Raw genomic sequence first — 14,232 nt, 5'->3', positions numbered from 1 at the left:
CAGTTTTAGTAGTACAAAATGGCTCGATTACCAAAAACACAGGTACACCCTTCAAGGAAGAATAAACGATGTAAAATCAACGCTACCATCAGTGTTCCAATGAACCCACACATACCAAGCAATAAATAATAAAAATGGAACAGATTATGATTCTAAAACTTGGAACTTGTTGTTCAGTTGCATTTGCTCCGGTCTAGCCTGTTTCTGTATTCTTTTGCCGCCGCCCTTAGCCATGTCAAATGTTGGGTCATGCTTTTCTCTGAAAACAAGAATTTTTAGATAAACCGCAGTTTCAAAGGCTTATTCATATTTTAGTAGTATTAGGAACTGACTTTTCATTGAAAGTAAATTGATAGTACGGCTCCATGAATCATGATTCTTACTTGGGTTGGTTGTTCGACTGCGCATGAAGACCCGGGAACTGATCCTGCGAAAACATAATGTTAGTCTTTCAGATCTGGTATGATTGATAGCTATTAGCATCGAGTCCCTTTCAAACCGAAAATAAGAAGGTATGCTAATGGTGAGAAATGAGAGGAATTTTTCTACAGCTTCCTGTCTCGGCAAGCGATGACGGAGAATAGTCGCGCACGGACGCGCGCGCGAAATTGCGAAAAAGTATAATGGCTAAGAAATATGATTGCACCAAACAAATGTCGACGCGCCTTCCAAAAACTAAACAACATGGCTGTGACCGCCCCGTGAAACGTACGGATTGTGGTTCATTGTACCAGTTTATTGATCACGAACTTACCACGCTATTAACATTGATCTGCTCTCTTCCGCGCGATCTGCTATTCGATACTGCCGGTCCACCAGCCCGCTGACCGGGAGGAATGTATTTCCCGCCCGCTGACACAAGTGAAGAAGGTATGGAGGGAACTGAAACAAAGAAATAAGTTTATGCCTTCTAGAACAAACCGTCTGCCGGTGTCCAGTACTAACACGATATAAAGCTACAAAACAACATCAGTAAAATACAATGAGCAAAAAATAGGTAATGAGAATAAGGAATGTTACCATTAGCTTTAGGCTTATTTATTGAAGAAAATGTTTTAGGGGGCGATGAGGACAACGGGGCCCAAGGACCCTTGTCTTTCTCTCCATTCTCATCTTCAGATTCATAGTCTTGAGCTTCTTGCTCTTGTCTTATCGCTTCTTCTTCCTCTTCCCTGAAAAGAAGTTGTTCCTTTTACTGCACACGTTTAGTCACTAGTAAATGGGCAAATTGGTGGTATCAGATTACAATAACTCTGGATATTACAGCAATAGTTATTTCAAGTCATTAGTCAGCTCGTAATATTTCTTGTACTATTATTATATTTACGTCACTTACTTGGCATCAAGAGATTTTATTTTCAGGTCTGAGAGCCCCTCAGCTAAATGGTCGTCATTTATTTCCACCCATTCGTTATCATCCTGTAAATAGCGAGTACAAGTATCTGTACATCTGGTAACAGGTTTGAGATTTAAATGAACAAAATTATTAACAGGTTACATGGTTCATAGATTTACATACTGTTGGGGACTGGAGAGGTGCCCAATAATTGTCACGTGACATTGATTCGAGACATTTGATTGGCTGCTTTTGGAAACTTGGATTATTCGTTGTAACTTGCCAAGAGAAAACGTTTAATATGTGGTCAATGAGATATAATATGTTTACTTACTGGTCTAGCTATGTGAGCTTTCTCAGTGAACTGTTGTTGAGGTTGTTCCTCAGTTTTGCCAGTGTCGGATATCAATTGTTCTATCAAAGTCGCACTGGTCACTTTAGTTCCTTGCTGCTTCTTCTTCTTCTTCCTCTTGTCTTTCTTGGCAAAAAAGTCGCCGAGGTCGTTTTCAGCCATTCTACTTCAAACTATGGGCCCTTAGCTAGAGATGGTATGTGTTCGATAATATTAAATTGTTACAGGTAAAACTTTTTATTATAATATGGCTACTTAATAAAGTAGGAAGTTTGTATTTGATAAGGCTAAATAGTTTGATTGAGTTTTCAGACATGCGAAATTTCCATAACACAATGAACACTAAAAGATTATGATCATAAAGACATAAATTGTTCTAATAAGCAATTAATAAGCAGTCAACTAACGGGAGAGCACACATTACTGAATTTTTTGAGTATCGATCAAATAAATACTGCATCAGCATACTTCAGGGCTAGCTGAGGATAAAAATAAGTAATAAAAGTGGGATAAAAATAAATTTAGCTCGTTTTGTCGAGTTGGACAAAAATTTTCTGAATCAGAAGTCTCTCTTTCGAAATTTGTCTAGATTGTAGTAGGACGTAACGACAACCCGATTAGCGAACTTTCTTCCAGCCAAAGCACCGGCTGCCTTCTTACAATCGTCTGGTCCGGCAAACTCGCAGTAAATTTTTCCCTGTCCAGGGACAGCCTGACCTTCAATTGGACGAGGAATTACCACATTTCTTACACGCCCATACTTTCCGCACTCCTCTCTGACATCTTCAATAATATCGGCATACTCATCATCATCGAGTAAGTCATCCAAAGAGATCATGTTCATCAGACACAAAACTTCAGTTGCTTCATTGAGAGACGAGACAATGTCCATACCTGTAATTGGTAGAGGCAGACCAGCCGCAGCTGAATTTTTGTTTCCTGAACCTGCCCGATTGACAATAAGCTTTTTCTCACCAAGTGACATACCATTGAGGCCTTCAATAGCCTGTTCAGTGTTTTTAGGATCAATATATTCACAAAAAGCATACCCTTTAGATTCTCCTGTACCGCTATCCTTTACCAAAGTGAATGATTTGAGTTGTCCAAAACTAGTGAGCAACTCTTTCACCTGATCATCGTTAAGATGGTTAGGTAAACTGCCAATGAATAATTTGTTGGGCGTTTCCTCAACAAAAGTACTGACAATACCAGGAATGTGGGTAAGATTGACGCCTGTTGTTGTACCAGTTGGCAAAGGCTTGTAATCATTAGGCCTCCGTATTTTGAGAGTTTGTCCCATAAAGTTGATACCATCAAAGGCTAAACAATTGGTTGTTTCCTCCACTGATCGGAGCTCTAAGAAGGCAAAATTTCTTTCAAAATTTATCTGTGTAGCAATTACAGGAGCACCAGCAGCACATGCTAAGCCGCAATCTCTCATCTGCTTGTTGAAGAATTCTGTCATCGCATCCTCTGTAGTACCAAATGGAATGTTACCAAGGTAAAGACGCCTAGCCTGACGTGTTATGTGGGATTGAGCCATTGGAGCTGCTGCTATTGCAGCTGACACAGAAGCTGTGGCATTTTCACCCATTTGCAGGATGGACGGAGGCAGCGCTGCACCTGCCACTGGGAGCTGACCAGTAGCTTGGAGGGCTTTGTACTGTAGGGGAGTTATGTGCTCAAAACCTGGTGGAGGAACATCCCAGAACTGTGAAGGCTTCTTCCTGCGAGATTTCTTAGATTTCCGGTCTGCTGACCTACTTCTAGACCTCCGTCTCTCTCTGCTTCTTGATCTGGATCTGTGCCGGCGACTTCTGGATCGAGATCGAGATCGGTGCTTCTTTTTCTTCTTTTCTTTCTTCTCCCTCCGAGGGCTGCGCTCTTCAGCAACATTTCCTACACCATTTTCATCGTCTGGATGGAATGGGGATGACATCCTGTTAAGATTTAGATTAGTACAATGCAATGATACACATAGAAATTAACTCGAATTTCTCAGTCAATTAGGTAATCAAATCTGATTATGGGATTAATTTTAGAATTCTTAAATATCAACATCCTGAGCTGGTATTGGTGTTAGAACAGCTATGTGCAAACAGCCAGTTAAGATTTTGATGATCTTGGACCTTGTTTTTTGATGATTTTTCCTGGTCCAAGATTTTCAAAATCGAATAAAAAACTTTTAAAGGCCTATCTTAAAATTCTGTTAGAACAGCTGGAATTCCGCTATGATTAATGGTTCTAAGTGATTAGCAATAAGCCAAAACCTTTGCATGCTGATTTTACCTTTACATTATGTCTACAGTAAACAGAATTTAGTAAAACAAATATTTTATTTTGTACCCACAACCACTACACAATAAGTTTGAATATTTATATCACCAGTTCAAAGAAATAATTTTATAAATAAAATTGCCCAATTTCAGTGAAGGTTTGACTGCATGGCGCGGCCCAGTGTGGTAGTGTTTTTTAATTGCACAATTGGATTCATACAAGCAAACTGATCCTGAAAGGAAACAGTTCACCATTCATAACCCAATTGGAATGGTCAACAAATGAACCTATTTATCTGATGGTCAGATTGATTACATCCTAATACAGCGGAAGTGGAAAATTCACTAAAGAACACTGAAGTTTACAACAGTTGCCTTGAGATCTGAAAATACTAACAACCAAATAAAAGTTTATTAAATAACTATATACAATCACCAAAGAATATTTCCTCAAGTTTACTTCTAGTTAGCTTAAGAACGACAGAGTTGAGACACAGTTAATAAACTGCGGAGTGACTAAAATGCTATACAGCAAAAACAGAAGGCTCCAACCAAACACTCCACCTACTGATCCTAACCACCCTAACAACTCTCAAGCTCTCTCTCTTCAACCCACATTCCCTCACTCCTCTTGGTGCACAAAACCATTCTAACCTATGTATGTCCCCCTTACGGGTTCCACAAGCCCAACGGTACATAGTTAGACGAAAAACAGAGAAGCCTTGATTGCCAGATCAAGGACTGCATCAGTAGCAGCGAAATACGGATATACCTTCTCCCTTACAGTCAGCGAGCTGACAACTATCTGACTGTGTCTTTTAGGCCTTGCCACACCACCTTCGCTATTGCATCCGCTCGCCCGTATTCACTGACACATGCCACACCTGGGTTTAGTATGAAGATGTACGCATATTCACCCAAGATGCGGAGATGCCTCAGTTTAGCGAGTTGAGATACAACAGCAAACTCACAGGAGCATGGATCAGAATCATCAGTTACCAACCTGACACCGTTTCGGGGCTTTAATCGCAATACGGTTTCCTGTCAGGCGCCCCAGCAGTCCACCCTTGAACCACCATCTGATCCGAGAGTCACTTGAGGAGACCCGTTAGAGCTTGCAATTGGCGACGAGATAACGTTTATGGCTGCCTCTTTCCCACTGTCCCGTACCAGCTTCTTCAGCTCTCTTCCCCTAAAACCAATCCTCCTCGCAGCTCTCTCCAAACTCTGCGCAACCACTCCCCTAGCTCCAACTTCGACTGCGGCATTATAACAGCACCAACCTTTCGCCTGAATCTCAGCCTGCAGACCACTGTATCGGTCGAGTTTGTACTCGTGCGATTCAGCGATCCGCTCTTCAGATGGTACTGTTAGCTCCCACCAAATAACTGTCTTTGCTGACCTTGAGAATATCACAAGGTCCGGCCTCAGCCGTGTTTCCACAATCTCACTGGGAAACTTAAGCTGCTCCTCAAGGTCTGACAGCACTATCCAATCCCGATACCCACTCAGGATCCCGAAACCACGACTCTCCTTCCGGTCGTCTTTACCTGCTTTTCTCCTCCCAGCAGGAACAAAATCAATGAACTGTCTTCCATCGCCGGCCTTTTTTTTTTTTTTTTTTTTTAGAGAGGCTGGGCCTGGTTGGCCCACGAGAGGATAGCATATGAATGCTTTGCCTACCTCTGGGGTATGGCAGTCCTGTGGGAGGATGCCAGTGGAATCAAGATGTGTAATCAAGGATGATGGTAAGTGTTGTGGGGTGTGTCATGGATAAACGCTTAAGTGGTGGTTGAGTGTGGAAGAGAGAGGCGAAATAAGACGGCGTTAAAATAGTCGCTATGTTACACCTGTCTGGTCCAACTCCTCTGGCACCACTAAGCGTTTAGTGTGGTTTGTAAAGTTGACAATGGTGGAGATGTGTTGGTTGTCGAATATGTCATTGACAGAGAGGTAGTAGTCCCGGAAATATTGACCTCTTATTTGGGCAATAGCCGGGCACTGTCCGAGAAAGTGTGAGACAGTCTCCTCTTCGTCGCCGCATTTAGGACAAGCACTTGTGTCTGATTTGCGAATGGTGTGTAGGTGTTTGTTGAGGCCACAATGTCCCGTGATGAGGTGCACTGCAGTTCTATAATTTTGTCTGTTGTTACTGAGTGTAGTGTTGAGATTTTTGATGATGTTGATGTTTTTATGTCCAAGTGTCAGTTTAGTGTGTCTGGGACCATCAGTAATCCATGATTCTTGATTAAGTTTTGTGACTTTGTCGTTGATCAGGCGTTTGATGTAGGATTGTGGAATTGGGCAATTCAAAGTGGATTCACTGGTTGTACCATTTTTGGCCAGCTCGTCTGCTTTTTCATTACCCCACAATCCAATGTGTGCAGCTATCCATCTGATCTCTAAGGTGTTAGTGGATCCGAGTGTATTGAGGGTGTCGTAACAGTCTCTAGTAGTCCTACTCCTCGTTGAAGGTGAGGATATGGCTTGAATAGAAGAGAGACTGTCTGACCATATGATGATATGTGTGTTTGTGTAAGTTGATAGATATTTACAAGCTTCGATGATGGCAGTGAGTTCTGTTTGATATACGGTGCAATAATCGGGAAGCTTGAATGATCTTTCATCTAGTGTAGTGTTGTTGTTGTCTGTGGTGATAATATAACCAGCCCCGCTACCTGAGTCTGTGCGTGACCCGTCTGTGTAGCAGGTGATGGTTTCACTGGGGATGTTGTCGATGGTGTTTTGGAGTGAGCCTCTATATCCAATGTTGTCAGCTCCAGGAGTGGTGACCGTGAAGCGTCGTTCAAGCATCATGGTTGGTATAGATAGGTCTCTCTCTGTTTTGAGTGGTATGTTGAGATCTACCATGAATTGTTTGTTGATAGTGGTGTGAGTTGTGATGGTACCTTTTCTGGGGGCGATAGTTTCGAGGGTTAGGCTTCCATAGGCTTGAAGCCTGGCTGTGCCCTTTGCTGCTTCACCTCTCAGGAAAAGTATGATATCTGGAGTGTTAGTGAGGTGGTTCAGTGCGATGAAGGGAGTACTAGGCATGGCACCAGACATCATTCTCAATGCCAATGCCTGAACTCGTTTGAACTTCCTCGCGTTGGTGTCTGTTTGAGTTGCTCTAATCCATATACTACAGCAGTATGATAGAATAGGTCTGATGACAGCGGTGTACATCCATTTGCATGTTTTAGGGCTCATACCCCAAGTGGGGCCGACAGCTCTTCTACATTGCATAAGGGATGCCGTAGCTTTTTTGGTGGTATTGGTGATATGTTCATTGAAATTGAGCTTGCTGTCGAGGGTCACTCCTAGGAATTTGGCAGATTTGGAAAGACCTATAGTGGTGTTACCCACCACCACAGGTCTTAGTGTCCATTTCTTATTCCAGGTAAACATGACTATTTGAGTTTTGAGTGCGCTTATGGATAGATCTTTGGTTTGGCACCATTTTTCTATTGTGTTGATGGTTTTGCGTGTTCTGTTCCAGATGATATCTAAATCATTCCCCTCCGCTAGAGAGAGCAGATCGTCTGCAAAAGCTTGCAGATAACCTGGTATGTCTCTTGCGGTGTAGGCCAGGAGATCATCGACTACCAGGTTCCAGAGGAAAGGGGAAAGGATGCCACCTTGAGGGCACCCTCTCCGGATCCGAACCCTTGTCGACTTATCCTTATGATTTAATGTGATGAATCTGTTAGTTACCATGTTGATAATCCATTGTGCTGTGGCCAGATCCACTTTCGTGGTCTTGATAGCGTCAGAAATAGCCTTGAAAGAGACATTATCAAAAGCTCCCTCTATATCTAGAAAGACGCCTAGGACATATCCCTTCTTAGCTATCCTGCGCTCGATGGTGTGAGTAACTTTATGAAGGGCTGCTTCGGTTGAACATCCTTTCTTAAAGCCAAATTGTCGTTTGTTGATGTCTTTAGCGATATTAAGGTCGTGTTGCATATGCCACAGTATCACCTTCTCCTGTAGTTTTAACATCACTGGAGAAAGGGTGATAGTGCGAAATGACTTTGGTTGGTTGTAGTCAGTTTTTCCAGGCTTTGGGAGAAAGATTCCAAGGGATTCTTTCCACAAAGTTGGAATGTGTTGGGTTTCATGATTTTTTGTCATAATGGTTCTGGTGATGTCTTTGATGTGTGTCCAAGCTTTCTGTATGATGATAGGTTTGAGGGTGTCGGGTCCAGCAGCTTTCAACGGATCGAAGGATTTAAGAGCCTCCTCGATTCTGTCTGGGCTGTAGATGGTATTGAGTAAGGTGGTGGTGATTGGTAGAGGACCAGGTGGAGGCACTGGCGGATCAGTGACACTATCCTTGAAGTGGGTTCGTGTCATGACTTCCAATGTCTCCTCTGCATTTTTGGTGAGGTCTCCGTTTGGTTTGTAAACGGCTTCTAGTGTATGTTTGTTGTCGTTACAGGATTTCAGAATCTTATTCATCCTTCCGGATTCCTTAACAGACTCTGTTTCCTGACAAAAAGTTCTCCAAGCATTACGCTGGGAGTTGGTTATAAGTCGGTTGTATTGTTTGTTGCTCTCTCTAAGAGCGAGCCACAGGGCATCAGTCTTCTTTTTGCGGGCAGTAATCAGTTTTTGTCTTATTCCCCTCTGTGCTTCCTCTACTTCTCGAGTTAGCCAGGGGGGTTTGCGGACGGAACTTGAGATGTAAGTAATGGGGCATGCCTCCTCGAAGGCTTCCTTTAGTGCAGTATTGATTATGTCTATTTTGTGATCAATTTCAGTCGTAGTGTTGATTTGTGTGTTGTTAAGGTTGGGGTTATTCGATAGGATCTCATCAAATCTGTCCCAGTCAGTGTTTTTGACTAGTCGGATCTGTTTGGGTTCCTTCTTTGGCCCTGTAGTTATATCGAACATAATATAGCGATGGTCAGAGTTGGAGTAAAGGTCACTAACATGCCAGTTACTAATGAGATCTCCTCCCAACTGGTTTGTTATTGTGAGATCGATAATTGAGTTGTGGCCTCGAGAGTTGAGGAAGGTTGGGGATGATCCTTTGTTGGCACATGACAGCCCTAGGGAGGAGAGAAAGTCAAGAAGCTCCTCTCCCCTTTTATTGCATGCCTTGTTCCCCCAAAGGGTGTGGTGGGAATTGGTGTCCGACCCTATAATGAGCGGGATGTTGTTATCATTTGCGTATTTTGCTAGAGGTGATGTTTCTTGTGGCGGTACCGGCCCATTTATATCCATGTACGAAGCTGCCAGAATGAGTTCTGTCGAGCTGAGTTGGATTTAAATGGCCACTTGATCGGGTGTTGTGAATTGTGTAAGTTCCCAACATTTTACTGTCAGGTTTTTGTGCAGTACAATAGCGGCACGGGGTCTTTTATCCCCGACCTTGTAATAATATTGGGTGAGATCCTTATTGATGGGTGGTATTAGGTTTTTGTTATTAGAGTACGGTTCTGTTGCAAGAATGATTGGATTTCTCCGGCCGTGAGTGTTGATAAGGAGGGTTTTCCATGCATTGAACTTGCGTTTGAGATTAATTTGGGTGACAGAGTAAGTTTCAGACTGCTTGTTGCGTGCTGCAACAGTAGTCTTTAACTTTTTTTGGCGTCTCTTCTTTTTTGTGCTAGTTTGAGCGTCATTGAGCGGAGTGGAAGCCGTCCCTCCCCCTAGACAGGTATTATGACCTATCATTGCCGGTGGGGCGCTGAGGAGTTGGACAGGGTCGGGTAGCAGCAGCTGGCCCCCCAGAAGGTACGCATGGTCCCTTCCAGACAAACAGCCCCCGCCAGACCTTCCCTGAACATGGCTCCCACAGTCCGCTCAATAGACGTTTGTGTGTGAAATTGTGTTTGTTGTTATCTTTTGTTTGTGACCATATGTTCTCACGTGGGTGCGCGCACCCGCGCGAAGATATGATTTTTTTAGCTTTTAACACAATAATGTCGTATGTCGGTTGGACCATTGAGACTTGCCGAGAGTCAAAAGTGGTCGGTTGAAAGTAGGTTGTTGGTCTGATCGCAATGCCAACTGTCGATTCAAAGTCCCCATCCGGCCCGACTGCAAACAACTTTACTTGCTTAAGCTGGTCGTTATGGATAGTGACCGTCCCTCCAGTTGGCACCACTGTTGGCAGTAAAGGTTGGTTTTTGGTGTTGTTACAGTATATTATTTTATAGGGTTCGTGGACGGTGCACAAAGTGCATGAGTCAGACCCAAGAGTCCGTGCACATACATTTGTGTTTGCCGAAGCACACTCTATCCACGATCTATAAAGCAAATGGTTGATCAGTGAGGGTGTATCGTGAGTTTTAACACTTTCTGCGAATCGTAGAAAGATGCTGAGAAATACTACGACGACAGTGTTGAAATGCCGCCCAATAAAACAGGGAAAATGGGTGCTAATGATCGGAATTAAGGGCCCGACCTGAAGCGCACACCCTAAACTTCAAAAACCCTATAGCTCAATGTGAATGAAAGCTGTGAGTGCTCAGGGAGGAAGGATCAGGTGAGTTAAATAGCCAAAAGAAGTGCACGTGCGACTTATGTCCAGTGATGCCCAGCTGGACAGTACGGCTTAGTTTCGGCAGGTCGAGTGAAGCCGAGTAAGCCCCCTTACCACGTCAAGGTCACTTAACCGAATCCAGGCTGCTGTTCCAATCAATCCAAGAATGAAAGACACGAACAAGAATTGGGTTGAAAGGAATTACAGTCAGATAAATCAGAGTAAGTGGGCGGAGTCTTCACGAATGCTCTGGTGCTCAGGACTGACTCCGCCGCCGTACTTATAATCCCAGCAATTCTAAAGCGTCCAGGAGGCCCCAGACGAGAGGCGGGAGCCCAAACCCCCTGTGCCAGCCCCGAGAAACGGGTCCAAGGCCCGAGAGTTTGACAAGAGCCAGGATCGCAATGCTAACTGTCGATTCAAAGTTCCCATCCGTCCCGACTGCAAACAACTTTACTTGCTTAAGCTGGTCGGTATGAATAGTAACCGTCCCTCCAGCCAGCACCACTCACCCATCCCCGCCGCACCCCCGTGCCAACCCCCAGATCTCAGACCATACCACGAGGAGGACGAACCCACACCAATCCCGCCCAGGACCCACCCAGCCGCTCGAATTACCGGGAAGCTGCCTGGCTAATGCTCTGGACCAGAACAAAAGGGGGATCGCCGGCCTTGTTCTTATATGTGTTCACTCGGCGATCACAATGGAAGACAACCTGTTCAGATATCTGCTTCAGAACCTTGTCGTGCCGCCATCTATACCTTCCTTGACTAAGGGCCACCTTACACCCAGCCAAAATGTGCTGAATGGTGCCCATCCTCTCCTCACATAACTTGCACTTCCCATCCTCATCTTCACTCCACTTGGAAACCATAGAGGGGGTTAAGAGGGTGCCGTACACAGCACTTAGCATGAACCTAATAAGTGAGTCACCATACTTAAAAAGTGTATGCCAGCTCAAATCCGTCTTCATTACGATCTCTCTCCACTCACCCCACCTGCTCTGCATCTCCAGAGAACCTACTTGCACCTCCCTCTCTCTTTCAATGTTCTCCTTCACTCTCAGCATAACCTCCCTCTCTCTTTCCCGCTCATCCATCCTCTCCCAAGGTTTTTTCCAGTCACCAAAACCGATGCCAACTCTTTTTTGAGGTTGCACCATCCCTCGCACCGATTCACAGACCAAATCTCTTCTGGCCTCTTCCAGTTCTGTCTCAGGCCTCCAAACTCTACCAGAACGAACTTGGGGCTGGACTGCTTTAATCAGGTCATCCTTAGATGTCTGATAAGATTGCAACAGTCGACACTTCTCTATCTTCCATGTATCTGTCAGGCTGCTCACCGGTAAGGCCACACTGGATGATTGACTGAACAGACAAAGACCACTCAGAGTGTGTCCCACCCCTAACCACTTTCTGAGGAAACTATTGGTATTCTGTTCCCATCTGGTAACTGTTGTGATCGGAATATCATAGATGGCAAGAGGCCACTTCAGTTTTGGAAGGACCATGTACTGATATCCCCAGCACTTCTGGAGTCCAGTAAGGGAACTTTCATCGAGTCTCCGAAGAAAAGTGTTAAGGTCGACCTTGGTTGAGTCGATGACTGATTTGTCATTTCCTTCCACTCTTATCCATCTCCCAAGGAATTTTATCGGCTTCTCTGACACATTCGGAATCACCTCACCACCCAACTGCAAACACACCTCTTCTCTCTCCACCTCCTCCTCTCCTACCACTACCTCCTCAACCCACCTCACAGCCACTCCCTTCTTCAACACCAGTGCTCTGGACTTGGAGGACTTTAACTTAAATCTGGACCAGTCCACGTACTTCTGAAACACATTGAGTAACGTTTGCATATCTTCTGCACGTGCGGTGGTCAGACAGCTATCGTCCATAAACAGCTTCAGAGTTGGTATTGGTGTGTCATCCTTGATGTACTCAATGCTTCTCGGAACCTTAGACTTTAGGTGTTCATGCCCAAGGTTCATGCACAAGACAAACAAGATGACTGATATCACACACCCCATGAAGATTCCTATCTCAAACTGCTGCCAGTCTGATGTCACCGTTCTTGAGGAGAACCTTCCGAATACCCCGGAGAAGTACCGTAGGATAATGTTGATAACCTTCTCAGGGACATTGTAGAAACGGAGGGCCCTGGCAATCAGAACATGGGGTACCGCTCCGTAAGCGTTAGCCAGGTCAAGCCATACTACACTCAGATCCTTCTTCTTGACCTTTGCCTCCTTCAGTACCTCCCACATGGCACCAAAATGCTCCGTGCACCCACGGACGCCTGGCACACCACCCTTCTGTATAGAGAGGTCTACATATCCATTCGAGACAACAAAGCTGGTCAACCTCTTCGCCAGGATCGCCAAATAGATCTTCCCTTGAATGTTACCCAGGGAAATAGGCCGTCCTGAACTTGGTGAAAAGTCGCCATCCGCCTTTGGGATGTAGACACCCTCGAAATACCTACAATTGTCAGGATATTCTTCTAACTTATATCCAGTTCTTAACAGGTCCCAGAGATTCTTGGCAATACCAGGACATCTCTTGTACACTGTGTACGGGATCCCGTTGTTACCCGGGGCACTCTTGCTCCTTGCCTTCTTTACAACCTCCTCAAACTCCTTCTTGGATACCGTTGTGAGGTCAAAGGCAACAGAGGGTTCAGGAGCACACTCAGGCAGACCCTCAAGTATACCAAGGGACTGCTGCCGGGCTGGATCTCCATACGTTCTGGCCAAGTGATCATCTAGCTCCTCCTTTGAACACTTAAGCTCCCCCACTGGACTTGGATTTAGCACTTCCTTGACTGTCTTGAAAGGGTTGCGTCCAAAATCCCCTCTAACTCTCCTTATCTCTCTCTGCTTCTGTCTCCTTTTCTCAGCCCTCCTCAACTTCATCAAACGACCAGCCAACACTCTCAATAATGCCTCATAACCATCCTTCTCTATCTCACTCCTTGCCTTCCTTTTCTTCCTCCTCAACTGCTTCCTCTTTTCAATCAGGCTGTCAATCTCCTCCTTTCGCCTGTTCTTAAAGCTCATGGACTTCTTTCCACTACCAGCACCTACTTCAACAATACCAAACAACTTGGCACCCTCGTCGTACACTACATCACAATGACTCACCATCTTCTCTTGAAATGGTTTCCGCTTGAGAACCACTGCAAACTTCTCTACCACACACTCATCAAACTTCACCTTCACCTTCAACGAGGAGTAGGACTACTAGAGACTGTTACGACACCCTCAATACACTCGGATCCACTAACACCTTAGAGATCAGATGGATAGCTGCACACATTGGATTGTGGGGTAATGAAAAAGCAGACGAGCTGGCCAAAAATGGTACAACCAGTGAATCCACTTTGAATTGCCCAATTCCACAATCTTACATCAAACGCCTGATCAACGACAAAGTCACAAAACTTAATCAAGAATCATGGATTACTGATGGTCCCAGACACACTAAACTGACACTTGGACATAAAAACACCAACATCATCAAAAATCTCAACACTACACTCAGTAACAACAGACAAAATTATAGAACTGCAGTGCACCTCATCACGGGACATTGTGGCCTCAACAAACACCTACACACCATTCGCAAATCAGACACAAGTGCTTGTCCTAAATGCGGCGACGAAGAGGAGACTGTCTCACACTTTCTCGGACAGTGCCCGGCTATTGCCCAAATAAGAGGTCAATATTTTCGGGACTACTACCTCTCTGTCAATGACATATTCGACAACCAA

The 14,232-nt window shown here is 44.6% G+C and overlaps 3 protein-coding genes across 3 annotated transcripts; all 3 read right to left on the bottom strand.

Moving 5' to 3' along the window:
• Positions 1-144: 144 nt before the first annotated feature.
• On the bottom strand, positions 145-1,850 carry LOC134815511 (protein CDV3 homolog). The gene is made up of 6 exons (XM_063824051.1): positions 1,671-1,850; positions 1,337-1,419; positions 1,021-1,172; positions 755-882; positions 384-427; positions 145-259 (listed from the first exon to the last, which is right to left on the bottom strand). The coding sequence occupies exons 1-6, from the start codon at positions 1,848-1,850 to the stop codon at positions 145-147; spliced, it is 702 nt and encodes a 233-aa protein (XP_063680121.1).
• A 397-nt stretch (positions 1,851-2,247) lies between these two features.
• Positions 2,248-3,627, bottom strand: LOC134815510 (splicing factor U2AF 50 kDa subunit-like). Its single transcript, XM_063824050.1, has one exon. The coding sequence runs from the start codon at positions 3,625-3,627 to the stop codon at positions 2,248-2,250; it is 1,380 nt and encodes a 459-aa protein (XP_063680120.1).
• Positions 3,628-11,071: 7,444 nt separating this feature from the next.
• Positions 11,072-13,606, bottom strand: LOC134815509 (uncharacterized). The gene has a single exon (XM_063824049.1). It carries the CDS (start codon positions 13,604-13,606, stop codon positions 11,072-11,074), a length of 2,535 nt encoding a protein of 844 aa, XP_063680119.1.
• Positions 13,607-14,232: the final 626 nt, after the last annotated feature.

The sequence above is a fragment of the Bolinopsis microptera genome, chromosome 5, assembly GCF_026151205.1.
Source record: "Bolinopsis microptera isolate Bmic1 chromosome 5, MBARI_Bmic_1.0, whole genome shotgun sequence".
NCBI lineage: Eukaryota > Metazoa > Ctenophora > Tentaculata > Lobata > Bolinopsidae > Bolinopsis > Bolinopsis microptera.
Note: the sequence above shows the minus strand (reverse complement) of the source record. Positions and strands in the feature narration are given on the sequence as shown.

What these genes read in the sequence shown, in the direction of transcription:
- LOC134815511 (XM_063824051.1), bottom strand. Translation starts at nt 1,850, where the DNA reads ATGGCTGAAAACGACCTCGGCGACTTTTTTGCCAAGAAAGACAAGAGG. An exon ending in AAATAAGCCTAAAGCTAATG is followed by an intron (nt 883 to 1,020) that starts GTAACATTCCTT and finishes TCTTTGTTTCAG; the next exon opens with TTCCCTCCATACCTTCTTCA. An exon ending in CAGTCGAACAACCAACCCAA is followed by an intron (nt 260 to 383) that starts GTAAGAATCATG and finishes TCTTGTTTTCAG; the next exon opens with AGAAAAGCATGACCCAACAT.
- LOC134815510 (XM_063824050.1), bottom strand. Translation starts at nt 3,627, where the DNA reads ATGTCATCCCCATTCCATCCAGACGATGAAAATGGTGTAGGAAATGTT.
- LOC134815509 (XM_063824049.1), bottom strand. Translation starts at nt 13,606, where the DNA reads ATGGTGAGTCATTGTGATGTAGTGTACGACGAGGGTGCCAAGTTGTTT.